At 40.4% G+C, this 25,008-nt stretch overlaps 11 protein-coding genes across 11 annotated transcripts; 5 read left to right on the top strand and 6 right to left on the bottom strand.

Annotated features, from left to right (window-relative positions):
• Nucleotides 1-133: 133 nt before the first annotated feature.
• On the bottom strand, nucleotides 134-442 carry GCK72_008786 (uncharacterized protein; the record flags this gene model as incomplete). Its single annotated transcript, XM_053727042.1, has 1 exon — nucleotides 134-442. One exon carries the CDS (start codon nucleotides 440-442, stop codon nucleotides 134-136), a length of 309 nt encoding a protein of 102 aa, XP_053586619.1.
• On the top strand, nucleotides 140-2,184 carry GCK72_008785 (uncharacterized protein; the record flags this gene model as incomplete). The annotated part of the gene is made up of 4 exons (XM_053727041.1): nucleotides 140-453; nucleotides 1,431-1,623; nucleotides 1,669-1,835; nucleotides 1,887-2,184. 4 exons carry the CDS (start codon nucleotides 140-142, stop codon nucleotides 2,182-2,184), a joined length of 972 nt encoding a protein of 323 aa, XP_053586618.1.
• A 66-nt stretch (nucleotides 2,185-2,250) lies between these two features.
• Nucleotides 2,251-2,889, bottom strand: GCK72_008784 (uncharacterized protein; the record flags this gene model as incomplete). Its single annotated transcript, XM_003107597.2, has 1 exon — nucleotides 2,251-2,889. The coding sequence occupies one exon, from the start codon at nucleotides 2,887-2,889 to the stop codon at nucleotides 2,251-2,253; it is 639 nt and encodes a 212-aa protein (XP_003107645.2).
• Nucleotides 2,890-3,423: 534 nt separating this feature from the next.
• GCK72_008783 (uncharacterized protein) lies at nucleotides 3,424-4,803 on the top strand (the record flags this gene model as incomplete). Its single annotated transcript, XM_003107505.2, has 2 exons — nucleotides 3,424-3,556; nucleotides 4,148-4,803. The coding sequence occupies 2 exons, from the start codon at nucleotides 3,424-3,426 to the stop codon at nucleotides 4,801-4,803; spliced, it is 789 nt and encodes a 262-aa protein (XP_003107553.2).
• A 2,218-nt stretch (nucleotides 4,804-7,021) lies between these two features.
• GCK72_008782 (uncharacterized protein) lies at nucleotides 7,022-7,660 on the top strand (the record flags this gene model as incomplete). Its single annotated transcript, XM_003107576.2, has 1 exon — nucleotides 7,022-7,660. One exon carries the CDS (start codon nucleotides 7,022-7,024, stop codon nucleotides 7,658-7,660), a length of 639 nt encoding a protein of 212 aa, XP_003107624.2.
• A 445-nt stretch (nucleotides 7,661-8,105) lies between these two features.
• Nucleotides 8,106-8,510, top strand: GCK72_008781 (uncharacterized protein; the record flags this gene model as incomplete). The annotated part of the gene is made up of 2 exons (XM_003107486.2): nucleotides 8,106-8,234; nucleotides 8,283-8,510. 2 exons carry the CDS (start codon nucleotides 8,106-8,108, stop codon nucleotides 8,508-8,510), a joined length of 357 nt encoding a protein of 118 aa, XP_003107534.2.
• A 6,557-nt stretch (nucleotides 8,511-15,067) lies between these two features.
• Nucleotides 15,068-15,387, top strand: GCK72_008780 (uncharacterized protein; the record flags this gene model as incomplete). The annotated part of the gene is made up of 2 exons (XM_003107487.2): nucleotides 15,068-15,191; nucleotides 15,251-15,387. 2 exons carry the CDS (start codon nucleotides 15,068-15,070, stop codon nucleotides 15,385-15,387), a joined length of 261 nt encoding a protein of 86 aa, XP_003107535.2.
• A 95-nt stretch (nucleotides 15,388-15,482) lies between these two features.
• GCK72_008779 (uncharacterized protein) lies at nucleotides 15,483-16,520 on the bottom strand (the record flags this gene model as incomplete). Its single annotated transcript, XM_003107608.2, has 4 exons — nucleotides 15,483-15,630; nucleotides 15,675-16,117; nucleotides 16,168-16,396; nucleotides 16,444-16,520. 4 exons carry the CDS (start codon nucleotides 16,518-16,520, stop codon nucleotides 15,483-15,485), a joined length of 897 nt encoding a protein of 298 aa, XP_003107656.2.
• A 444-nt stretch (nucleotides 16,521-16,964) lies between these two features.
• Nucleotides 16,965-21,171, bottom strand: GCK72_008778 (uncharacterized protein; the record flags this gene model as incomplete). Its single annotated transcript, XM_003107538.2, has 7 exons — nucleotides 16,965-17,059; nucleotides 17,108-17,400; nucleotides 17,451-17,670; nucleotides 17,877-18,035; nucleotides 20,494-20,782; nucleotides 20,831-20,927; nucleotides 20,978-21,171. The coding sequence occupies 7 exons, from the start codon at nucleotides 21,169-21,171 to the stop codon at nucleotides 16,965-16,967; spliced, it is 1,347 nt and encodes a 448-aa protein (XP_003107586.2).
• Nucleotides 21,172-21,758: 587 nt separating this feature from the next.
• On the bottom strand, nucleotides 21,759-22,670 carry GCK72_008777 (uncharacterized protein; the record flags this gene model as incomplete). The annotated part of the gene is made up of 4 exons (XM_003107590.2): nucleotides 21,759-22,082; nucleotides 22,134-22,253; nucleotides 22,306-22,403; nucleotides 22,493-22,670. 4 exons carry the CDS (start codon nucleotides 22,668-22,670, stop codon nucleotides 21,759-21,761), a joined length of 720 nt encoding a protein of 239 aa, XP_003107638.2.
• A 470-nt stretch (nucleotides 22,671-23,140) lies between these two features.
• GCK72_008776 (uncharacterized protein) lies at nucleotides 23,141-24,942 on the bottom strand (the record flags this gene model as incomplete). Its single annotated transcript, XM_053727040.1, has 6 exons — nucleotides 23,141-23,314; nucleotides 23,363-23,535; nucleotides 23,596-23,867; nucleotides 23,915-24,013; nucleotides 24,059-24,612; nucleotides 24,892-24,942. 6 exons carry the CDS (start codon nucleotides 24,940-24,942, stop codon nucleotides 23,141-23,143), a joined length of 1,323 nt encoding a protein of 440 aa, XP_053586617.1.
• Between the last annotated feature and the right edge of the window lie 66 nt (nucleotides 24,943-25,008).

Here is a 25,008-nt window from a genome sequence, read left to right as displayed (position 1 = left end):
GATTTAGAGAAAAGGGCAAGGTTACCATCCACGCGGATAGGTATAATTGCGGTTTTTGCAGTGTAGAGAGTTCATTTTTTTGTATTTTTTTCGTCTCCGAACCACCTTTTATCACTAAAACTCCTTCCGTATTCTAGAAATGCCGATCGCGTGTCCAACTCTTAACGAACAAGTCGCCAACTGGCTGAACTGGGATAAGAATGAAACGACACGTGGCGAAATTCAAAAACTGGTCGATGATATGAATGAAGAGGGTCTGAAAGCTCGGATGACGTCTCGTTTGGTCTTCGGAACTGCCGGTGTTCGGTCTCCGATGCAAGCGGGATTCGGGCGCTTGAATGATTTGACTATTATTCAAATCACTCATGGATTCGCTCGTCATATGTTGAATGTTTATGGGCAACCGAAGAATGGAGTGGCGATTGGATTCGATGGAAGACATAATAGTAGGAGGTGAGAGGGGATTGAAGAACCTTTTTTTGAAAAAATCGCAATTTTCAGCCTTTTTTATAAGAAAAATTGCAATTTTCAGTCTTTTTTAAAGGAAAATTATCGCAATTTTCAGCCTTTTCTAAAAGAAAAATCGCAATTTTCAGCTTTTTTAAAAAGAAAATCACAATTTTCAGTCTTTTTTATTGGAAAAATCGCAATTTTCAGCTTTTTTCACAGGAAAAATCGCAATTTTCAGCCTTTTTGAAAGGAAAAATCGCAATTTTCAGCCTTTTTTAAAAGAAAATCGCAATTTTCAGCTTTTTTCACAGGAAAAATCGCAATTTTCAGCCTTTTTGAAAGGAAAAATCGCAATTTTCAGCCTTTTTTAAAAGAAAATCGCAATTTTCAGCCGTTTTTAAAGGGAAAATCGCAATTTTCAGCCTTTTTTGTTGGAAAATTCGCAATTTTCAGCCTTTTTGAAAGGAAAAATCGCAATTTTCAGCCTTTTTTAAAAGAAAATCGCAATTTTGAGCCTTTTTTAAAGGGAAAATCGCAATTTTCAGCCTTTTTTGTTGGAAAATTCGCAATTTTCAGCCTTTTTTATTGGAAAAATCGCAATTTTCAGCCTTTTAAAGGCAAAATCGCAATTTTCAGCCTTTTTTTACAGGAAAAATCGCAATTTTCAGATTTTTTCAGAGGAAAAATCGCAATTTTCAGCCTTTTTTATAGGAAAAATCGCAATTTTTAGCCTTTTTTCAATGGAAAATATTTTTTGTTGAAATTTCTCAATGCCGGAAATAAAAATTATTTGAAATTGTCAAGGAAAGCACGCACTTTTAAAAAATTTAGTGTTCTAGCTTCAATTTTAGCTTTAAAACTAGAATTTTCTAGAAACCATTGAAAAATGTTAGAAATTCTTGAAAAAAGCCGGATTTCTTGCATATTTTGTATCCAAAATCCTTATTTTAAGCTCAAATTTGAAACTTTTCATATTCCAGATTCGCCGAACTCGCCGCCAACGTCTTCATCCGTAACAACATCCCCGTCTACCTCTTCTCTGAAGTCTCTCCAACTCCAGTCGTCTCATGGGCTACGATCAAGTTGGGATGCGACGCTGGTCTTATCATTACCGCTTCTCACAACCCAAAAGAGGATAATGGATACAAGGCTTATTGGAGTAACGGAGCTCAGGTACTGATTCTGATGAGTATCTTTTTCAAGTTTTTGTTCATTCAGATTATCGGCCCACATGACACTGAAATCATTCGAATCAAGGAGGCGGAGCCACAGCCGAGAGATGAGTATTGGGATTTGAGTGAGCTGAAGACGTCGCCACTTTTCCACTCGGCTGATGTCACTATTGATCCATATTTTGAGGTGGAGAAGTCACTGAATTATACTAGGTGAGGAGCTTAAAATATTTTGAAATTTTCAAATAAATTTCTGTTTTCCAGAGAGATCAACGCCTCGACACCACTCAAATTCACCTATTCGGCATTCCATGGAATCGGATATCACTACACGAAACGAATGTTCGCCGAGTTCGGATTCCCGGCGTCTTCATTCATTTCAGTCGCCGAGCAACAAGAACCGAATCCAGATTTTCCGACAATTCCGTTCCCAAATCCAGAGGAAGGACGAAAAGTGTTGACATTGGCAATTGAGACGGCAGATAAGAATGGGTCAACAGTGATTCTGGCAAACGATCCAGATGCGGATAGAATTCAGATGGCTGAGAAACAGAAGAAGTAAGGAGAGACTTTGAGGATTGAGAGATTTAAAATTTATTAGGATGAAGGGAAATGGTACAAGAAAAGACTAAAGGTTGAAACATCTTTTAAGCATTCGAATGATACAATTATCCTCCAAAAGTTCTCCGATTCTTTCGAGAATCTCATCTTCAACATTAGCGTCGAGTGAGAACATTCTGCCCTCTGCCTCCTCGTCCTCAGTAGTCAATAACTTGTTGGCAATATCCTTCATAGTTGGATACAGAGATGATGGTAGAAGGCACATATCGCCAGTGCAAATGTAGTGATTTGTGACGAAATCGATTAGATCCTCCTCCAATTGTTCGACTTCTTCCATTACTGGCTTCGGAGTCTCGATGAAACATCCATTCTCGTCCAATTTCGGATAGTCCTCTGATGGTCCGAACTCGGTCAGAAGTTGCATTTGAATAGTGTATGGAAGCACGTTGAGATATGGACATTTGTAGTTGTCCAGAGCTGCTTCTTTCGACTTGAGAGCGTTGAATCCCTTCACGAAGAAGATTGGAAGACGTGGACGAGTTGGATTCTCGGTGTCTTCTTGAACATCTACTTGTTGCTCGAGGAACCGGGAAACTTCCTCTCGAAGCAATGTCGCCAAATCGAAGATCTTTTTCTTCTCAGCGGCATGCTCGTCGACTGGAGCAGAATATTCAGAGAATGGAATAGGAAGAGAGAAGAATGCCATTTTTAGTTGAGCAAGAGAGAGAGAGAATAGATAGACGACTAGTCAAGTGAGCTGACTGAATGGGTAAATGACTCTTAGATTCTCGTTAGTACAGGGCGAGGAGGGCGGAGACTCGCACTAGCTCCGCCCCTTTGTGTATATTCAGCGTGAGAACAAAGGAGTTGTAAATTTGATGAATTATCTAGATGTGTGAATCGTTTGACAATATGTGAAGACCGTTCTCACGAAAATAGTCGTAAACTTGGTAGATGGGTTTCTGGGAAAGTGAGAAGAAAGGAGTTAATAATCAAGAAACGTCGCATAAGGGTTTTTGGGAATGTAAGGGAAGTTTGAGGTTGCAATTACTAAAAAGGTTAAGCAAGTGAATGGGATTTTAAGTATATTTTCAGAATTTTTTCAGTATAAACATGAACCAAGGTGTCACATTTTTAATATTATGGATCGAGAAACATAGGAAATCCTTTCGAAAAGCATCTTTACGACAAAATCTCTGTTTCTTTCAGTGGCGACTGGCGCGTGTTCACTGGAAACGAGATGGGCGCCCTCATCACCTGGTGGATTTGGACCAACTGGAGAAAGGCGAACCCATCGGCCGACCCATCGAAAGTCTACATTCTGAACAGTGCCGTCTCGTCGCAAATCGTCAAAACTATCGCCGATGCTGAAGGTGAATATGTTGAATTGGACTAAAATGGAAACTGAGATTTGCTGGAAATTTGGAAATTATTCTGAAACTGTAGCTGGAACCATCCGTTTCGAAACTGCTGTGAATGAGAATAGGATCTATTCTGGCTCTGTTTCAGGCCGTTTTGATTCATAGTAGTTCTGATAAGGATGGTTCCAAATAGCATAATTTCGAATAGAATTGCTTCGAAGTTCATTCTCTCATAACTTACTTGGGAAGGTTATGGAGTCAGTTTGGAGTCATTCCAAATATATGTTCTGTTTTGCCCTCGAGGTCTGGTATTCGAGAAAAACAAGGTCAAAGTTCGGGAAAATACAAATTATCACCATTCTGACTGCTGTTTTTTCGAAGATTCGCGTGTCAGAAAGGTAATGATTTGACATTTTTCCGAACTTTGACCTTTTTTTCTCAAATACCAGGTCTCGAGGGCAAAAACTGACTATATATTTGGAATCAGCGTTTTTTCAGCTTTCCAATGATATAGGTAATGTCCCATATCTCCAAACTGACTTCATGACCTTCCCTAGTTAGTCATTTTGAAACCGAAAGCTCTCAACAATCTCCCTTTTCCAGGCTTCAAAAACGAAACCACCCTCACTGGCTTCAAATGGATGGGAAACCGTGCCGAGGAGCTTCGTGCCGAAGGAAACCAAGTGATCCTCGCTTGGGAAGAATCCATCGGATACATGCCAGGCCATACATTGGATAAGGATGGAGTCAGTGCAGCCGCCGTGTTCGCTGAAATCGCCGCATTCCTGCACACTCAAGGAAAGTCTTTGGAGGATCAACTCTATGCTCTGTACAATAAATATGGATTCCACCTGGTTCGTTCCACGTATTGGATGGTCCCGGCTCCAGAAGTCACCAAGGAATTGTTCAGTACTCTCAGAGCTGATCTCAAATTCCCCACCAAAATCGGAGATGCTGACGTGGCTTCTGTGAGAGATTTGACAATTGGATATGATAACTCGAAGCCTGACAACAAGCCAGTTCTTCCACTATCCACGTCTTCTGAAATGGTGACATTCTTCCTGAAAACTGGAAGTGTCACCACACTTCGCGCATCTGGAACTGAGCCGAAAATCAAGTATTACATTGAGTTGATCACCCCGCCAGGAAAGACTCAAAACGATTTGGAAAGTGTCATTTCGGAATTGGATCAACTCGAAAAAGATGTCGTCGCCACGTTGCTCCGTCCACAACAGTTCGGATTGATTCCGCGTAAATAACTCTTTCTTCTCTTGTTTTTTTTTCTTGTGCATTTAATAAGATTCTGATATTGATATAATTACATTCCCCACCAATAGTCAAGCATTTATATTGTGATAGTATATGTTCTCGTCTTCATATGTGTAATTAAATAGATTATAATAAAGTGTATACTGTATTAGATCATTTTATTTTATTTTGCCTGTTTTCTTAATCCCAATTTCCCCTTACTTTCCTTCCCAGAAACCAAAAAACCCTTATTTTACTATTCCTGATTATTAAAGGAGGACTGAAGTCGTATTTTTTTATTGCAGATTATGATACTTCAGAAAATTCTGAGCAACTTTCGTCATTGGAGCATATACTAAAAATCGCTCTAAATGGCCTAAATTCACGTTTTCCCGGCTGAAAAGGAGCCTAGGTGGAAGAGTTTTGGGGGCCGAGGTCTCGACATTCTGCGCGGCCCCGGGCTGCTGTGTAGTCCTCTCGGACAAGTTTTGCTTCTCAATTTCTCGTTTTTTTTGCCTTTTTAGAGGGTTTCGTTGTTTTTTTTTTCAAATTTCATCGTTTTTTCGACATAATATTACTTTAAGATGCATTATTGATCATATTTATATGTATTTTATACGATTATTCAACTTTTCGAACTGAAATCGTTCGATTTACGCCGTATTTTCTTCTTTTCATCCGTTTTTTCGTTTGTTGAATGAATTTTGCTGTTTTTCAGATTCAAAACGACCCGCAAGCGGCCAATCGACGTTCAACTCTCCAATTTTCTTCATTTTTGTGTTAGTTTGTTTCAGAACTTATGTTTTCTCTCCGCCAGTATTTAATTTCAGAGCGATCGCTCCCGATAGACACCAGCCGGACACTCCGCCAAGCTGTCGGCCAGCTCGGCATCGTCTTCGACAAGGAGAACAGCGAAATTAGTCGTGTTAGTTTTAGAATAAACTATTGTTGTTCTCTCCGCCTATATTTCCAGATTCCGCCGCAGAAAATTACGACTGAAAGAAAGAGAAGTTCAATGGCAATAACGACAAAAAGAAAATGGCTTCTTCTGCTTTTTCAGAATTTATTGAGAAATAGTTTTTTATTAACATTTCAAGAAGATAATTGAGATTTTAAATAAACATTTTTAAATAATTGTTTTTTTTTCATTCATTCATCCTTCCTTGTCTTGTCACTCAAATCGTCGCAATCAATCTTCTTTTCGAATTGCGGTGCGGCGGAATCTGGAAATATAGGCGGAGAGAACAACAATAGTTTATTCTAAAACTAACACGACTAATTTCGCTGTTCTCCTTGTCGAAGACGATGCCGAGCTGGCCGACAGCTTGGCGGAGTGTCCGGCTGGTGTCTATCGGGAGCGATCGCTCTGAAATTAAATACTGGCGGAGAGAAAACATAAGTTCTGAAACAAACTAACACAAAAATGAAGAAAATTGGAGAGTTGAACGTCGATTGGCCGCTTGCGGGTCGTTTTGAATCTGAAAAACAGCAAAATTCATTCAACAAACGAAAAAACGGATGAAAAGAAGAAAATACGGCGTAAATCGAACGATTTCAGTTCGAAAAGTTGAATAATCGTATAAAATACATATAAATATGATCAATAATGCATCTTAAAGTAATATTATGTCGAAAAAACGATGAAATTTGAAAAAAAAAAACAACGAAACCCTCTAAAAAGGCAAAAAAAACGAGAAATTGAGAAGCAAAACTTGTCCGAGAGGACTACACAGCAGCCCGGGGCCGCGCAGAATGTCGAGACCTCGGCCCCCAAAACTCTTCCACCTAGGCTCCTTTTCAGCCGGGAAAACGTGAATTTAGGCCATTTAGAGCGATTTTTAGCATATGCTCCAATGACGAAAGTTGCTCAGAATTTTCTGAAGTATCATAATCTGCAATAAAAAAATACGACTTCAGTCCTCCTTTAACTCCTTTCTTCTCACTTTCCCAGAAACCCCTTTACTTACAACGAACTTGGTAGATAATCATCAAGTATACGACTATTTTCGTGAAAACAGTCTTCACATATTGTCAAGCGATTCACACATCTAGATAATCAATCAAATTTACAACTCCTTTGTTCTCACGCTCTATATACACAAAGGGGCGGAGCTAGTGCGAGTCCCCGCCCTCCTCGCCCTATCCTAACGAGAATCTGAGGCAGTCATTTACTCATTCAGTCAGCTCACTTGACTAGTCGTCTATTCTCTCTCTCTTGCCCATACCAAAATGGCATTCTTCACTCTTCCAATTCCATTCTCTGAATATTCTGCTCCAGTCGACGAGAATGCCGCTGAGAAGAAAAAGATCTTCGATTTGGCAACATTGCTTCGAGAGGAAGTTTCCCGATTCCTCGAGCAACAAGTTGATGTTCAAGAAGACCGCGAGAATCCAACTCGTCCACGTCTTCCAATCTTCTTCGTGAAAGGATTCAACGCTCTCAAAGCGAAAGAAGCAGCTCTAAACAACTACAAATGTCCATATCTCAACGTGCTTCCGTACACCATTCAAATGCAGCTTCTGACCGAGTTCGGACCGTCAGACGATTACCCAAAATTGGACGAGAAGGGGTTTTTCATCGAGACTCCGAAGCCAGTAATGGAAGAAATCGAACAATTGGAGGAGGATCTTATCGATTTCGTCACGAATCACTACATTTGCACTGGCGATATGTGCCATCTCCCTTCATCTCTGTATCCAACAATGAAGGATATTGCCAACAAGTTATTGACTACTGAGGACGAGGAGGCAGAGGACAGAATGTTCTCACTCGACGCTAATGTTGAAGATGAGATTCTTGAAAGAACCGGAGAACTTTTGGAGGATAATTGTATCATTCGAATGCTTAAAAGATGTTTCAACCTTTAGTCTTTTCTTGTACCATTTCCCTTCATCCTAATAAATTTTGAAATCTCTCAATCCTCAAAGTCTCCCCTTACTTCTTCTGTTTCTCAGCCATCTGAATTCTATCCGCGTCTGGATCGTTTGCCAGAATCACTGTTGACCCATTCTTATCTGCCGTCTCAATTGCCAATGTCAACACTTTTCGTCCTTCTTCTGGATTTGGGAACGGAATTGTCGGGAAATCTGAAATGAATGAATAAGTGGCGACGGATTTTTGTCCACATTTGAGGACATTATCCACATTTTTCAAGTTTTTCTTTTTTCCCAAAGCACCAATTTTCAAAATCTACATTGCCCGCGAGAAAAAACTTCTTGATCTACCTCTATGCGCGCAATTTTTTGTATTTTCCCCTTTCGTTCACTCACTTTCCCCCTCTAGACGGTCTCCTTCTCCTCATTTTCCCCCATCATGTACACCGTCTATATTAATCAAATTCTCACTGAAAAATCTACGACTCACAGCTCTTTATATCGTATGGGAGCACCTGTTGGCGGCGAAAAGGACGTCGAACTCATTAGTAAATCAGTCGAAACTAAGGTATGTTGAAAATCTGCAAAAAAAAAGAAATTTCCAAAAAATTTTCAGACAATCGAAACGAAACACGAGACACCATACGGAGGAGTCAAATGGAGCAGCGAGTTGGCACTCAAGGACTTCACCGATCCGGTTTATGACGTCGTCGACGAGCACATTCTGGACAAGAAGACACGCTCGAAAGTGTCCTCAAAATCTCTTCAAATCTTGGCCGCGCCGCGGAAGAGAAGTTTCGAGGCGAAGAAGGCGAATGGAGGCATTCAACAGCCACGTAAATAAGCCACGTAATTTGACAATATTAATTTAATTTCTGAACTCCCATTCTGTTAACTTTCAAAGTTTCCCTATCATTGAATAAATCTTTCGTTCAAAATTGCAAAATTCAAGACAAATTAATCAATAAATGGCACAAAACATTAGTCAAATTAAATAAGTTCAATCATCATCCTCATTATCCGACATCACAATTCGTCGCTTGAATTTGATCTTCGTCGAGAACGGATCCTCTTGCTCCTCCTCTTTTTCTTCTGGCTCTTCAGAAGTGTCACGAGTGATTCTACCGCCAGCCACCGAGCCAGATGTCAATAGGGCGTCCACATACCGTCTCTGAAATGGTTTATTTCATGAGTCTTTCAGTTCTAGCTACTAGCAGCGCACCCTCTCTTATAACTGCGCCCCGCCGCAAACGAGAGAGTATCGGCGAGAGACGCAGAGTTTTTTTCTCGCGCCGACACTAATTTTCACAGTTTTCGACTTATTTTCGCCATTTTTCTTAACAAGTTACAAAAATTCCTATTAAAAGTAGCGAAAATAGGTCAAAACTTGTGAAAATTAGTGTCAGCGCGAGAAAAAACTCTGCGTCTTTCGCCGATACTCTCTCGTTTGCGGTGGAGCGCAGTTGTAAAACAAACCTTATAAATAACCGCATCATCCTCCCCATCACTATCATCATCATCTGAATCCTTCTTCTCTTTCTCATCCTCCTTCTTTTCCTTCTCCTGTCCCTGACTCTCATCCTCACTATCACTGGAATCACTCTCCAATTGGGCCAGCTTCCGCTTTTTATTCATAATCCGACTCATCAGAGTGTTCTTCGGAGGACTTTTCTCGATGGATGGCTCTCTGGATTCCACTGGACTCTTAGATTTCGTCGTCACCACCTCATCATCGTCGTCATCTGATTCCAAGACCGCCCGTTTCTTCTTCTTAATCTTCGGCTCCTCCGCGTCATCTTCCGGTTCTGAATCCTCCTGAATCGGCTCCTCATTATCGCTCGAGTCATTCAAGAACGCCTCGTATTCGCTCATCTTTTTACGTGGCTTTTCAGATTTTCGAGACGAGTTTTTGGGACGTTCCACGATTTTCGCGCCCATCGAAGCGAGATATCGTTCCACTTGTCGTGTTGGTTTCTTTACGGAGAGACGTTTCATGACGTAGGAGACAATGTCGACACCCACTGAAAATGAGATGATAAGATATTAGCACGGCACACTTCTTACAACCGCGCTCTACCGAAACCGAATAAAATTGTGTGCGAAGTTGAGAGACTCGGAGAAAAAGAGACATTTTTCAAGCATTTCGGTGGAGCGCAGTTGTAAGAACTGTGCCGTGCTAATACACATTTGGACACCCCGACATCTAAAAAAACCTACACAAATTCTCATCATCCTCAATTTCATCGAATTGCTCTTTCAGACCCGTCAACTCCTCAATCAGACCACTATCCCATTCAGGCAACGGTCTCTCTTTCTTCGGTTTCTCATATAGAATATCCATATGAGCCAACTGCTTGATAATCTTCTTTCTAGAAATCTCGGAACCCAACGATTCAGTCAATTTCTCCTTCAGAATATCAACAAGATCTCCTTCAGAACCACCCGATTTCCATTCATCGTACACCTTCTGGATATCACCGACTGGAAGTACTGAATCCATTTGAGCCTTCTCGAGATTCTTCCATTTCGCACCGAGTAGATCGAGACCGAATTCGATGAGTTTTTTGGCGATTTGTTTGCGGGAACGAGCACGGGAGAGGTTGTGTTCGATGAAGTCGAGCACGTCGATTCCTGGAAAATGGAAATTGAAAAAATCGGAAATTTTTTAAAGCATTAGTTTTTCAAAGACATTTTCATGAAATATCTATCAAAAATAGCATTCCCAGCTTCAGTTTAGAACAAATTTCCTTGAAAACGCAGTTTTTCTTGGATGAAAATCACTAAAACTGTGAGAAAAAACTTTTTTCGCGGAAATTCTTAATTTTTGACAATATTTCGCTATTTTTGTGTTTTTGGTAGTTTCTGAGCTTAGATTTTTGCATTTTTTCAGTCTAAAAACTCCAAAAAATCGTTCTTTTTGAGATTTTCCCTCAAAATCGCGAATATCACTGTTTCACGAAACTGACAGTTTTGGGGCAAAATTTGTGATTTTTGAGCATTTTGGAGCATTTTCAGACAATTTTGATGTTAAAAACATGATTTTCCAGCTTTTTTCAGTCTATTGTCGCAACAAAAAAGTTCCGACATTTTTTCCCCCTCGGTGCTTGCGGACTCAAGCCAAAATTTGATAATTTTGGCTTGAGTCCGCAAACACCGACGAGGAAAAAATGTCGGAACTTTTTTATTTCGATAATACAAACTTTAAAAAATCGTTATTTTTTGAGATTTTCCCTCAAAATCGCAAATGTCAGTGTTTTACGAAACTAACCGTTTTGGGGCAAAATTTGTGCTTTTTGAGCATTTTTGAGCATTTTCAGACCATTTCGATGCTAAAAACGCGATTTTTGCACTTTTTCAGTCTACAAACTTTAAAAAATCGTTATTTTTTGAGATTTTCCCTCAAAATCGCAAATGTCAGTGTTTTACGAAACTAACCGTTTTGGGGCAAAATTTGTGCTTTTTGAGCATTTTTGAGCATTTTCAGACCATTTCGATGCTAAAAACGCGATTTTTGCACTTTTTCAGTCTACAAACTTGAAAAATCGTTATTTTTTGAGATTTTCTCTCAAAATTGCAAATATCACTGGTTCACGAAACTCACTGTTTCGGGGCAAAATTTGAGTACTTTTGAGCATATTCAGACAATTTCGATGCAAAAAATGTGATTTTTCAGCTTTTTTCAGTCTGCAAACTTTAAAAATCTGAAATCTCATTTTCCCTTACCATCCTCTCTACTCTCCACCGTCGTATACTCATCATACAAATGTCGAATCTCCGATTCCAACTCCTCCGTCCAAACTTTGATATCCGCCTCCTTGCTCTTAATCCATGATCCATATCCGTTATCAATCTCGAAACATTCCTTCGGTCCCTTCCAGAACAACGCCTCAATCGCCAGCTCCGGTCCCATTTCGGCAAATTTGGCGAAGAATTTCTTGAGTAAATGGAAACCGAATTGATATAATTCGTAGAATGGACTTGTCTTCCGAAGCTCTTTCGTTAGATTTGTAAAGTGTTGATTAACTTTTTGAAGGACTTGGAATAGAGAGACTTGGTATAGTTTTGTGGGGAGTTTCAGATCGAAAGCGATTCTATGCAGCATTTTGACAAGTGCTTGATTCAAATCGACACCGTTCTTCGAGAAGTCATTCAACAAGAAGACGTACCACTTCAGAACGTCTGCATTCGCATATTTTGATACATAGAGATCGAATTGGAAGTCAATTTCTTCAGTTTTCCAAGCAGGAGTCTCCTCTTCGTCTTCTGAATTCATCTCATCCCCATATTCCCTTGACACGTCACCATCCACGTCATCCAACTTTCTATTTGCCACGTCTTCAGCGATCTTCATCTCTTTCACCACCTCCGCCAGATCTGCCTTCAGAATCCCCTCCAACTCAGTCACTTCCTCTTCTACAGTAATCTCGGGTGCTCCGAAAAAGTTCTCATTTGGCCATAGCTTTCTGGAGGAATGATACAAACCAATGGCTTTCGGGAGATCATTCGAACGAAGAGCTCGCTGAATTGAGAGCATTGCGAACTGTTGTTGAGTCTCTGGACTGACTTCTAACTGCCAATTCAAAGGGTTGGCGTCTTCTAATTCTGGAACTTCCTTGTTGAGAATCTGGAGAAGAAGCTCCTGAACTTTTGGATCTTCCCAAAGTGATTCGATAGCTTCTGAAGTCATTTTATCAAATCTATCAAACTCGGATCCAACTTTCTCCTCCGCCTTTTTCAACTCTCTCGCCACTTTTTTCAAATCCATCTTCAGAATCTGATAGAGCTCATCCAGCTCATCCTCCACAGTTGCATCCTCTTCAAGACCACTGAAACTATGCGAATCCTTCCAGATTCTTCTAGAAGCATGATATAAACCAACAGCCGCCGGGAATCCTTTGGATCTCAATGATCTTTGAATGAAGAGCTTTGCAAACTTCTGTTGAGCCTCTGGACTCACTTCCAATTGTGGATTTATCGGATTCATGTCATCCATCTCTGGGATTTCCTTCTTGAGAATTTGAAGCAATGTCTCCTTGGACTCCTCCCACAACGCCTCCAAACTATCCACTGTCATTTTATCAAACTCCGATCGTATATCTTCAGGCGAAGTTTTCTTTTGGCGATTCTTCCTTACTTTGACTTTCTTGGTGACTTTTTTGAGAGCTCCCGTCTTCACAAATCTCTCTACTAGCTTCATATAATGATGAGTTGTCAGCACAAGTTCTCGAAGGAAATTGTTAGAAAGCACCGATGTCGAAAACTTTTTCATGATAGAAATCGGCAGTTCTCGATATTCCTCAACGTTCACAACATGCTCCAACGCTCTTCTCGCTCGTTTCTTCTCTCCTTCATCTTTCCCGTACTCCACTATATGTCTGTGAAGGAGAACTAGCTCATTGTATGCTCCAAGTGCATATTGGGCTTTCAAACCGTAACTTTTCGCCTCCACACCTTTCAGCGTCGTGGCATTCTCCACATATTCCGTGAGTTGGACGTTATTCTCGTGGAATGCTTCTACTCCAGTGCACTCGGAGATTCGTTCGAAAAGTGACTCTTGTTTGGACATCCGGACAAACCGGAGGATGAATTTCACCATAAATAAATAGTTGATTTGAGAGGTCTTGTGAATAACATGTCCCTGCACGAAAACTGTGGATTTTGCGCTTTTCATGAGACGATTAAAGCAAGTTTCGATGAGTCGAATGACCATATCTCGCAACATTCGTCGCACTTCACTCGATGCAAAATGAGTATTTGAGTCGATTTCAAACGGTCTTCGATTTCTAGCGACACGTTTTTTCTGCTTCCTTTCGTCCAGAAAATTGTGTTTTTCCACGTTTTGAATCGGCTTGAAAACTACTTGAGTAGAATTCGAAGCGATTCCTTTCAGCCCTTTAATCGTATAGGAACCACCGAATCTCGAGAAGGATTTCCGTTTTTGTGTCTCTTTTACAACGTGGTTTTCGATAATTTTTCGAAATTCCTCCTCAGTTTTCTTCTTTTCTGCTGTAGAAACTTCTGGATCATCTTCCGGTTTTGAGAGATTCTCTGGACACTGCTCCTTGAGAATTAACGCGAAAATGTCGAGAATTGTGATGTGGAACTCTTTTTCTCTCGGCTGATTCGCGATATGCATCAGCGTTTTATCGATTCCAGATTCCAAAAACGCGAGAATCACCCGGTCATGACTACTATCCTCAATACGTGTCCGGCGTCCTTCCGAAGTGTCTTGATTGATAGAAAACACGTATTTAATGAGCAAAACTATTCTCTCAACAACCAAACGAAGTCGCTCGTCTCGATCATCGAAATCTGTTTCGATGAAATAATTATCGATTCGTTTTTTGATTGCAGTGAAAAAGTAGGCATCGGTGAAGGCGTTTTTCGCGCGACGCAGATTCTCCTCGAGCTCCCAGTACATCTTCCACTGGTCACGATCGCTAGGTGCTTTACCGCGCATTGTGGAGATTGCGGGTTGACAGAGGTTCACCATCAATCTGGAAATACTTTCTTTATTTCAGAAATTTTCAGAAATAGTTACCTGATTGCAATATCAAACTCGTCATCACTCAAATCCTCACATTTCACCATCGGCACCAAATCATGCTCCACCAAATTGTGTCGTCCACACTCGATACGGGCGGTGTAGTCTTCGCCATCTTCGCGTAGATATCTGATCAAGTCGCGGATGGTTTCTGAAAATTTATTGATGAGAATTTTTCAGTTTTTTTTCAAAAAAAAAAAAGAAAATTACCATAACAGTCAGGTTCTCGGTGATATTTTCCATCTTCACAGTATCCGAGAGCTTGAACGGCTCCCTGAATGAGCACATTCATCTGGCTGAAATAATTACATTATTGGAAATCTTGGGAAAACGATTTTTTAAAGAAAAATCGAAAAAAACCGTAAAATAGATTGAAAGCAATGAATTACTGCAAAAAAATAGTGAACTTTTTATCGGGAAACCGCACTTTTGAGGAATAAATCAGCAAAATGGCTTTTGAACTGAAAAAACAGAAAAAAAAGAAAATTTAATTTCAAAATCGCCGTTTTCGCGCGCACACACTTTCAACGCACAAAAGTGGGCGGAGTCACAACGCACACAAAACATAGCGGTCGGCGGAACCCGCAAGGTGTCGGTACACAGCGGAACATATAGTCCGTCCTCTCGCTTCTCAAATTGGTTTTAACCCAGTTTAACCAAGGTTAGCTGTCGTTTCGATCTCTCGAAAGAGTGTGTCGAATAAACGAAATTTTTGCAACCGCCTCTTCGGGGATATCCGTTGAGGCAAAAATCTAAATATATAATTGTCCGAGTAGCTTCACGAACGCGAACGTGAAGAAATAGAACTCTCAATAATTCTTTTTCCCATTGTTCCCATTCCTTAACTTTTTGCGAAAATGGGTGCAAAAATTGTCAAACTGATCAATGAAGACTCTAGCCTCGAGGACGGCTCCGACTTTGACAGAGTGAGAGATTTGGAGGAAGGAGAAGAATCTTCATCATGGGATTCCTCGAGTTCCAGTAAGTTAGCATTAGACGCGGATCTTCTCTACAAGCATCTCTCTACAAGAGCTTTGTAGGTGGAGTCGAAGAGGTTTACGACAGTGAAAACTGCTCATCGGAGTACAAGCCGAGTGGAGAGGATCCGTATTTTGTGGAGAAGAGATTCATCGCCGGGTCCAACCAATATTTCTACAATATTGTGAAGAGAAAATAGTAAAAGAGAACTTTCTCTCGATTTGAAAATGGTAATAAGAATCTATTTTTTGACTCAAAACAACAAAATTCACAAAATAAAGTGAAAAATAACAATTAAAGTTCCTCTTGCACGGGAAACCGGTCGTGCCAAACAACGAAATCGACTCCATCGCTATCAACAAGAATCGACGCGAGAAAACCATCCGATCGTTCGATATCGCGAGCTCCGCTGAGGTCTAACGGGACTCCGGTGTTTCTTCTTCTGAAAACAAGCAAAAAATTGTCTTTTATAGTTGCAAAACTTACGGAAAAGTAGGGTGTCTCATCATTCGATCCCACGGTTTTGTGTTGAATGCGTCGAGAATCGTCAGCGCATCATCGCGCGAGTCTTTGAATGCAACACTAAGATACTCCAGTTTTCGGTTCTCTGTACTTTCAAGCCAATTCCGAATTACTTGAATAATTTGTTCAAGTGCCCAGTTCACAGAGAACAATGAGATTGTTTTGGCTCGACAAGTCTCTAGAATTTCCGGTGTCATCCAATCACATCCAACTAAATCGATATATTCCAAATCTTTGAAATCATCCAAATTTCCCGTCATTTCATCGATTAAACTCATCGTAAGTCGTTCACATTCCCGAATCGCTTCCCATTCCAATAGTTCCCTCGTTCCCTGGAAATCTGGTCCCTCAATGGTGACACTGGTAACGGGGAAACGGGTCAACTTGGTTAGCCAATTCACTGCTTTCTGAAAAATGAAAATCATTTACAAAAAAATTTGAAAAAACTTCGAATTACTATGCAAAAGTCCAGCGGATTCTCGCAAACTTTGATTTTCAAATTCGGTTTCGGGCGATCATTCGACGGTGTCGAGACGAATTTCCAAACGAGACTCCTCTCCGAATAGAAGAAAACTAATGTGATGGAACAGCGTTTCTCTGTGATTTTCAGTGAAATCGTTTCAAGATTCAAGTTTATCGTTCCGATGAACTCGCGGATTTTTTCGTTGGATAAGGCGAAATTGACACTGAAAAATTAAAGGAATTCTGGACTTTGCTAGCGATGAAAACTGACGTTGCAGCTGGAGTGAGATAGTCGATTATCATTTGAAGCGGAAGTTCTGGCACCTCGAGAAGATTCGGTGGAGGCATTTCACTTCAATTATTGATTTGAAACACGTTGCTTTATTTTGAATGCGAAAAGTAATGGGAGTGAAAACCTGCGTTGAGACTGTCTCGATACTTAAAATAAATTTTCATATAAATTAAAGTTATCAAAAATACTGTCAATCAAATTGTTGCTTCAGAACGAAACAACAAATCAAAAAAGAACACCAGTAAGAAGAAATAATGAAAATAAATTAAATAAGGGAAACATGAGAGAGGAGGGCGGGGCAAATATAGATAAAGGTTCTGGAGGGGGATTACGAAAACTCGAGATTTTTCACAAATCGAATATCCAAAAAGAGAAAAAGAAACGAAATTGGGGAAGAAACTAGAGCGATGAACTACAAAAATTATCGAGGCGATAACCGTAGTGGGGGCAGAGGAAGAGAAGAAGGAAGTTGTGGGGAGAAGAAGGTATTGTGAGGGGAATCAGTGGTTCAGAGTGTTCATAGCAGCATTGAATCCACCATCAGACCATGCGAGGAAGAAGGTCTTGACACGAGCAACGAAATGAACAAGGAGACCTGAATATTGAGAGGTTGCTTGAGAAAAAATGTACTAGAACTGGTTACCTGCAAAATGGCGAGCAATATCTGCAACAATCTGGAATACCATCTTGAGTCCAATCATAAATCCTTCAAGAGCTGGTCCGAATTGCTTCTGTCCGGTACTCTTCCACCAAGCTTGAATCTTGGCCCATTGTTGTTGAACAAATCGTTGAACCTTCACCCACTTATCGACAATCCATGTGTGAACTTGGAATGCGATACTTTCGACCTTCTTTCCAATATCAGTCTTGGCGAACTGCTTCCATTGCTTGCTGATCGATGCTTGAATTGGGGCGACATGAGGTTTCAATTGGTTGCTGAAAAAGAAATATTAAAATTTTTAATTAAAAAAAATCGATAATCTTACTGGTATCCGGTCAGCACTTGCCCGTACGCCTTCTTTGTATTTTGTACAAATGCGGCCGATGGCTTATTTCCAGTTCCGATAAGCGAGAGATCCTTGCAAAGTGGAGCAGTTCCTGGGATCGGAGTTCCGAGACCTTTGCAGTCAAGACCAATGGCGATGGTACTTGAGGTGGCGAGGATTAGTGTCAGGTAGAAGAAGCACGTCCAGATGAATCCGAACACTGAAAAATAGAAAGTTGTTGAGGGAAAATTGGTCGGGTTCAAACCAAAAGTACCTTTTCTGATCATTTCAGATAAATTTAGAGCTAGAAAGACCGACACCTACTGAATTAAATAAACATCGCATTGTTTAGTCAACGTCAGCATAAGAGTGATAAGAACAATAGACAAGCGAGCATTGACCGGAAATTACGAAAAAAAACCCTACACTTTCTGAAGAATCCACGTGGCTTTTCAGTTTTCTTGGCATCCGACGCCTTATTATGCGACGTCTCCTTCTTGTGAGGCTTTTGATGTTCTTTGTGTGGAGGCGTGTGTTGTTGAGACTTGTTGTTCGAGGCGTGCTCGCGTTGCTTTGCGTCCTTCTCTGAAAACGGAATTTTCATTTTTTTAGGGCGGTTTGTTTGTGATTTTGGGTAAAATGTCGTGGAAAACTAATTTTCTGCAATCTTTTCTCAGAGAAAATCAATGAAACTGCGGTTTTTAGTGCATCTTTGAAACTCACTAGCCATCCTGTTCGTAAAAGCTGTGTCGATTCGAGTTGAAAGAAAGGGAGAAAACTGAAAAATATACAGTCCAAAAACGATAACAGAAGAGAAAGAAAACAAGAGCGGAGAAAAGAGAAAAACTGGGAGAGAGAGGGCGTCGAGTTGGAAAAAATCATCGAACATTCGAGAAAAACAAAAAATTAAGACGTGGAGGGTCAACACGTCAACAAAAATTATAAGTTTTTATTCGAAAGTGATGTAAAATTTCCTTTTTATTTCGACGGAAGAAAAACTGTACATTTAAAGGCGCATGGGATTTTTTAAAGAGTGGGTCTCGGTGCGATCACTTTATTCTGCGCTTTTTTCTCAAAGCACAGGGCTGCAAAACGCAAGGTCGCTTAAACGCGCTCCGTCGCTCAGCGGTTGGCACGGTGCCAAAAACTGACTTGGCTGAGTGCCAAGTTCAAGTTTAACGTGTGTTTGTTGTATATTTTGATGAAAAACGCGACGCACACGCATCGCGACTCGGCCGGTAATTTCAAAACTTTTCGTTGCGGACCTTACGCCTCGCACCCCTGTGTCAAAGAAACACGAAAAATACCAAAGATGTCGCCGTGTCAATCAAAAATTCTCCAAAAATCGAGAAAGGAAGAGATATATTTCTTTTTCTCGCGTATTACTGGGAAAGTGATAGGAAGTAAAAGGTAGAAGAGAGAAGAGTAGATAAAACTGGTAGACGATCAAAAATATATAGGTCATTGAAGAAAAAAGATTCCTCAATATTTGAGTACTGGCAATTCGAATAGCCACGAAGACGGTGCGATCTGATAAGAGTTGGCAAGAGACACATCTTGTAAATCTTGGAAAGTGATTTAGTAGCTGGTAATGATGACGATTATCCTCATTAAGTCATCATCTATTTAGAGGAGAAAAAGATAAAAACGTTCGGAACTGCAAACGAACTGCAAGCGATGACGAAAAACAACAATTTGTATTGTATTATCCAATCGTTTCGTTTCGAAAACTAAACAGAGAGAGAAAGGGAGTCACCTCTTCGAAGGGGTCAACCACAACGGAGGTCGGACAGGCGCTTTTTCTCTCTCTCAAGTGTCTGTGGTCTCTCCGGAGATCCGTACTATCTCCCATTTTTTGGTTTTTGCGTGTCTCTGTGTGTCTCTGTTGGTAGTAGTTGGGGTGGTCAGTTGTGCAATCGAACTGCAAGATAGAGAGAGAGAGAGAGAAAAGAGTGCGAAAGACCTTAGCAGTTGAAGGGTAAGAAATGTGATAGATGGGAGCAAAAACCAAGTTTTTGGATCAGGTAGAACTTTGAACAATCCACCAACTGTACGTTTTTTTTTCTGAAAAAACTACAATTTTGCTATGCGTCAGATGTATACAGAAACAAAGCAGCACAACCAAGAAAAAAACAATTTTTTGATGCAAAAAGTGAAAAAAGCAAAAAATTATCACGAAAAACTACTATAGCAAAAAAGTAAGAAGTGGTTGAAAGACGAGAAGAAAAAAACGGAGCGACGAGTGCCGCTCTGTCACCTCTGCGTCTCTCACTTCTCCTCGCTATTTCTCTCCTGGAGCTCTTATGAAGACAAGGCATGGGAAGAAGACGACGTTGTCGATGATGATGGCAGAGAAGGAGAAAGAGAGAAGACGAAGAGAGGGCGAATTTGAACACAAAAGGAATAGAAAATGACCAGAAGGAGAGAGGGAGATGGGAATGACAGATGCTCGGTGCATTCGCCACCTGCTCTCTCGTTTTTCCATTTCATTATCCGGCTGTAGAAGGGGAGGAGAAATAGAGAAAGGATTATCTTGAGATGGAATATGTAAATTTTGTTAGAGATCTCTATAGAGAGAGAGAGAGAGCTAATCCACAGGAATGCCACGTGGAATTTTTGTCGACTTGCCACTCGCTTCAAAGTTGAAATTTCGAAGAGAAAAATATATGAAAATGTAGATCTCGCCAAGATCTACATTTTGGTATAAATTTCTCTTTTAAACTTTGATTTTCAAGGGAATGACGAGCTGGTTTGCTAATGCAGTGTCCAAAGTTTGCATTTTTTTGGAGGGAATTTTAAAAAGTTTAATTTCGAAAATTTAACCTTCCCTCCAAAAAAAGCGCTGGTCTCGCCGCGATTACCTTAAAGGCGCAGACGAGAACGCGGAAAAGAAATGGCTACTTTGGATACGTGGCGTGCTTGCAGTACGAAAAGACTGCAAATAATAAGAATTTCTCCTACTTTTAAACCTGAAAATCACATTTTTCCACGACATTTCACCTGTTTCTCCTAAAGATTTTCTTCCGATTTCTCTCAAACCTACCCGCTTTCATCTCCGCCTCCTTCTGTTTCTTCTCCTGATGCTTTCGAATCTTCTCCTCCTGCTGAGCTTTTGCCACTTTCTCTTTCAACTTCGCCTCCTGTGCCTTTTTATGAGCGAATTCCTTTTGCTTTTCGCCCATATAGACATTGACAACTTGCTTGGCAGCTGTCTTACACTCTGCATCCGTTCCACAGTTTCCAGCGATGGCGAGCAGAGGCTTATTGATTGGATTCTTCTTCAAATCCAACCATTTCAAGGATTTGAGGTTTCCGAAGGATAGCGGGAGGTCCTGAGAAATTTTAGATCAGCATTTATAACTTAATCGATATTTCCTTACTTCCAACTTGTTATTGTACAGGTTGAGATGCTGAAGACTCTTCATAAGACCAATTCCATCGGGAAGGTGATGCAATTGATTGTTTCCGAGATCCAGCCTTAAAATTTTTTGTTTATTTTTCCAAAAATTCTATCACATCTTACTCACCGAATGAGTTTATCCATCGTGCAGAACGATTCTGGCAGGAAAGCGATTCGATTCGAGCTCAAATCCAATTTGGTCAACCGTGTCAATTGGGTGATTGCTTTCGGGAAATCTTGAATTGCAGAAGCCGACAGATCTAACTCATCGTCCTCCTGTAGATTTCGGAGTTCCGTCAAATTGTATTTTGGAGTCGTCATTTTGAGAAAGGAAGAGGAGTCACCGGTAGAAAAGAACCCTGGAATATAAAGAGTTGAGGGATTCGAAGACAATTTTATCTCGAATTTTGAGAGATGCGATTGCGATAAAGCAAGTTTTAAGTATAACAAAACATCCGACTGCAATCGGTTGCGATTGGCAGCAGTTTCAAATAACTGTTTTTTAACTTTCGCGCCAATTTCCAAGGGGCATCTTTGATTTCTTTGACATGGTCTCACCACGAAAACTTTTTTACTGTGGAAAACTATGATTTCTTTGTCGAGCGATTTCGGTTTTAAAATCTCGATTTTCACTGCTTTCAAGTAGAATTTTCTGAATAAAACGAAGAAAAAAAAGCAAAAAAGATAGAAAACGGTGAAAACCGTTGAAATTTTGTTTAGAAAAACATAAAATGACTGAATTTTATACACAAAATATCGAATTGCACTAAAAAAAAACAAATTATGGCGACAGCAACTATTTAGAGTATCAAGGATTTTAAGAAATTATGCAAAGGTTATTTACAAAAAGAGAAAGAGTATCTTGAGCTAGAAAATATTACGAATTCGAATTATATATCAGGTGAATTTCATAATTCCCCCTTTGGTTGCTTGTTTTCAGCTTTTTTCGATTTTTTCTGCTTTCTCTGTGTCTCTTCTGCTTCCATATCCTCCTTCACTCGCTCCTTATCGTACAAATTAAAGAATTTCTCATCTTTCTCAATTAGCTCGTGTTGTTGAGCCATCAAGTTCACCTTCTTCTCGGTTTCCGAATCGAAAATTCCAGTTTTAATCGAATAATTGTAGGCCCCCACGAGAAGTGTCTTCAATTTCCGATCTTTTTGAACTTTTGTCTCGAAAAACTTCGAGAAAGCCAACGAGAGATCAGTGAAGAGTGCGGTGTTCTCATGGAGCTGGAATTTTCGAATTTTTACAAATTTTCAGAAAATTGTTTTTAAAGCTACCTTCGAAAGTGCATCTTTCAACAAATCACTGCTATGCGGGAACGGCGAATCGGGGAGATGGGCGGTACGTTCGAGTGTCTCACGCGACTCTTTCAGCAAGTTTTTGATGTTTTTCAGCAGCTGAAAACGAAAAAAAGAATAATAACTTTTCGAAAATAGAAATTTCATTTACATCTTCCAAGAATAAACGTGTCTTATCCTTTCCGATTCCTTTGATCGATTCGATAGCGGCTTTGTGTTCAGAACGACGTTGCTTGAAGTTTTCGGTGACTGGAAAAAAGTAAATTTCCCAAGAGAATTTCGGTGGTATAAAAATTCTCATATTCTAAAAAGGCTCTCCAGCCAGTGAGCTCACTCACACAATTTCTTGTGGTCAATATGCTCCGGCGCCTCTTTCGCTTTTAATTTAGTGGCATCTCCGTGCGTTTCCGTCCTCTTCTCCTTTACGTGATCGATTTTGGCGAAGGCGACGACGAAGACTGTGGAGAGGAGAAGAAGAAGAAATGGAAGTTGTCGAGTAGTGATGGAACGCCGCATTTCGGGTTGACCTCGAAAAAGAAAAACGTTGAATATAGGTTAAAGGGATTGGATAGGGAAAAGAAAGGGATAGCAAATAGGAAAACGAAAAGGTTAAAAAATATTTCACACTACCGTAACAGCACAGTTCTTACAATTGCGCTCTACCGAAACAAAGAAAATTTGTGGGCGTTTCCAGGGGAATCTTGGTGGAGCGCAGTTTACGGTAAGAAAACTGCAAAATACGGTTTTTACCAATAAGAATTAATTTTGATTTGAAAAAAATCTTGCCAAATTTCGCAAAAACTGTACAGAACTGCAAAACTATTCCACAAGTATCACCCCGATTCCTTCACCTTCCTGCGTCTCTCAAAAATGGACAACGCGGCAGTTCAAACAAGAACATACAGTCTATGTATAACAAACACTACATATTTATTGATATATAAAGAGGTTAACAAATACATAAATGCGCTCTAATGTACAAATTATCAATCTTCCGCCAGAAGCCTCTTATTCTTCAGTGGTGTCTCCTTCTTCTTGCCACGCTGAACTCGTTGATTAGACGTGATCCATGCCAACTTGGCTATCCGGGTCCGCTTCTTGATCCGAGTCTTGTGGGGAACATCTCCTTTCTCCATGATATGAGCGACCACGTATCGCTTCTAAAAAGAAATGGACATCGGGATACACAGATAGACAGACAGACATACCTTCCGTAATGCAACTTTAATGGACGCTGGCACTGAGGGGATCACACTTGACAAAAGATATTTCAGCCCGAATACCAGATTCTGGAACACGATCACAATGATCAGCCGGTTTTGAACCGTACAATACTCGTTGTCAGCTAGGAATGTTGAGCAGAAACCCGAGGTGAAGGCAACTGAAAAGTTTATCGTAGAATTTTTTCAAAACTAAGAAGACACGCTCCAGTGTGACTTACCTATAAAAGCATTAGTAAAAACCGCACAATATTGAAGGAATGTGAGAATGGGAAGCCAGATTCCGATACCATTAGTAATCATTGGAATAGGCTTCCGATTGAACCAAATCAATCGATGAGCATCTATTCGCATATCCACAAATCCAATCATCAGTGCCAGCAATGGTGCCAAAGGGAATAAGGATGCAAACATCATAGTGGTTCCAAACATTATAATCTTTTCGTTCATCTCCCACAACACAAAGTCACCTGCACTTGGTTTCAGCCATTCTCTGGAAATGACTTATGATTTATCAATGAAGCGCATTTGCATACAAACCTAACAAGCACATTCGCTTGATCATCCTCCTCGGCTTCGATTCTTGTCGCTTCGGTTCTACTTGTATACATACGAAGGCGGAAGAGTTTCACGAAGTAACTGAACTTACTTTTGTTATCTATGGAGCGCACTTGAAAGACTTACGGTATCACAACATCTTTTAAAAACTTGGGAACCGGCTTGATTAATGTGTGAGTTAACAGCTGTAGAGCTAGCAATGAGCTACACGTGTCATCAAGGCACGTATCCTTGAATTCCTTTCCAAGCCCGAATAGCCCATTTGGTTGTAACCCATGACTCTCTGGTCTTACAAATGCCACGTAGAACAACGAAGTGTAAGTGTTGACCATTTGAAAAGCGAATATCTTCACTATCAAACTATTATTATGCTCTGATTCCGTTCGATGATTCTCCCACGCATTGAACCGAGCGACAAGGTTACTGTACACCGCACCGAGACCCATTGCGGATAATGTGTTGAGAACTGAAGGGAGGAATGCGGCGGAGAGCCAACAATGGAATGTATACTCTTTGGTGCATTGGAAGTTGTAGACCATCCAGATTTTGAGAAGAGTTACGAGCATAAGGGAGAGGATGACGATGAGCATGGAGAATGAGACGAAGAAGAAGGAGCCTATCATTTTCAGGTAACGGAACAGGGCAGGGGATATCCAGATGTCTTCACCGGTGATTGGGTCCTGGAGATTTAAATAATTGCATCTTTCAACCAAATTTGAGAACTGTCACTATAGATTAGTTTAGGACCTTAGTTTTTGACATGGGGTTCTTATAGATTTGGGAATTATTTGTCGGACAACAAGACCGCCCAAACAAGAACTGGTAAGAATTAGAACCATCAGAAATACGTCTAGCAGCAACTGTGTCTAATCATTGGTTTTTTTTTCAATTCTGATTTGTACCAGTTCTAGAATTGGTTTTGAATCCAGGCAATACCGCAGAAAGGTTTGGCCTATTACAAAAATAGCTCCACATGGTTGAATTTCTAGATCTGAATCAGTCAATTGCATTTTTTAAAGAAATATTTTTATAGTACACGACAGAGCTGTGCGGAATTCCTTCCTTCGACTTCCGTC

This window comes from Caenorhabditis remanei, chromosome III (assembly GCF_010183535.1).
Source record: "Caenorhabditis remanei strain PX506 chromosome III, whole genome shotgun sequence".
Lineage (NCBI taxonomy): Eukaryota > Metazoa > Nematoda > Chromadorea > Rhabditida > Rhabditidae > Caenorhabditis > Caenorhabditis remanei.
This window is presented reverse-complemented; position numbering and strand designations above follow the sequence as displayed.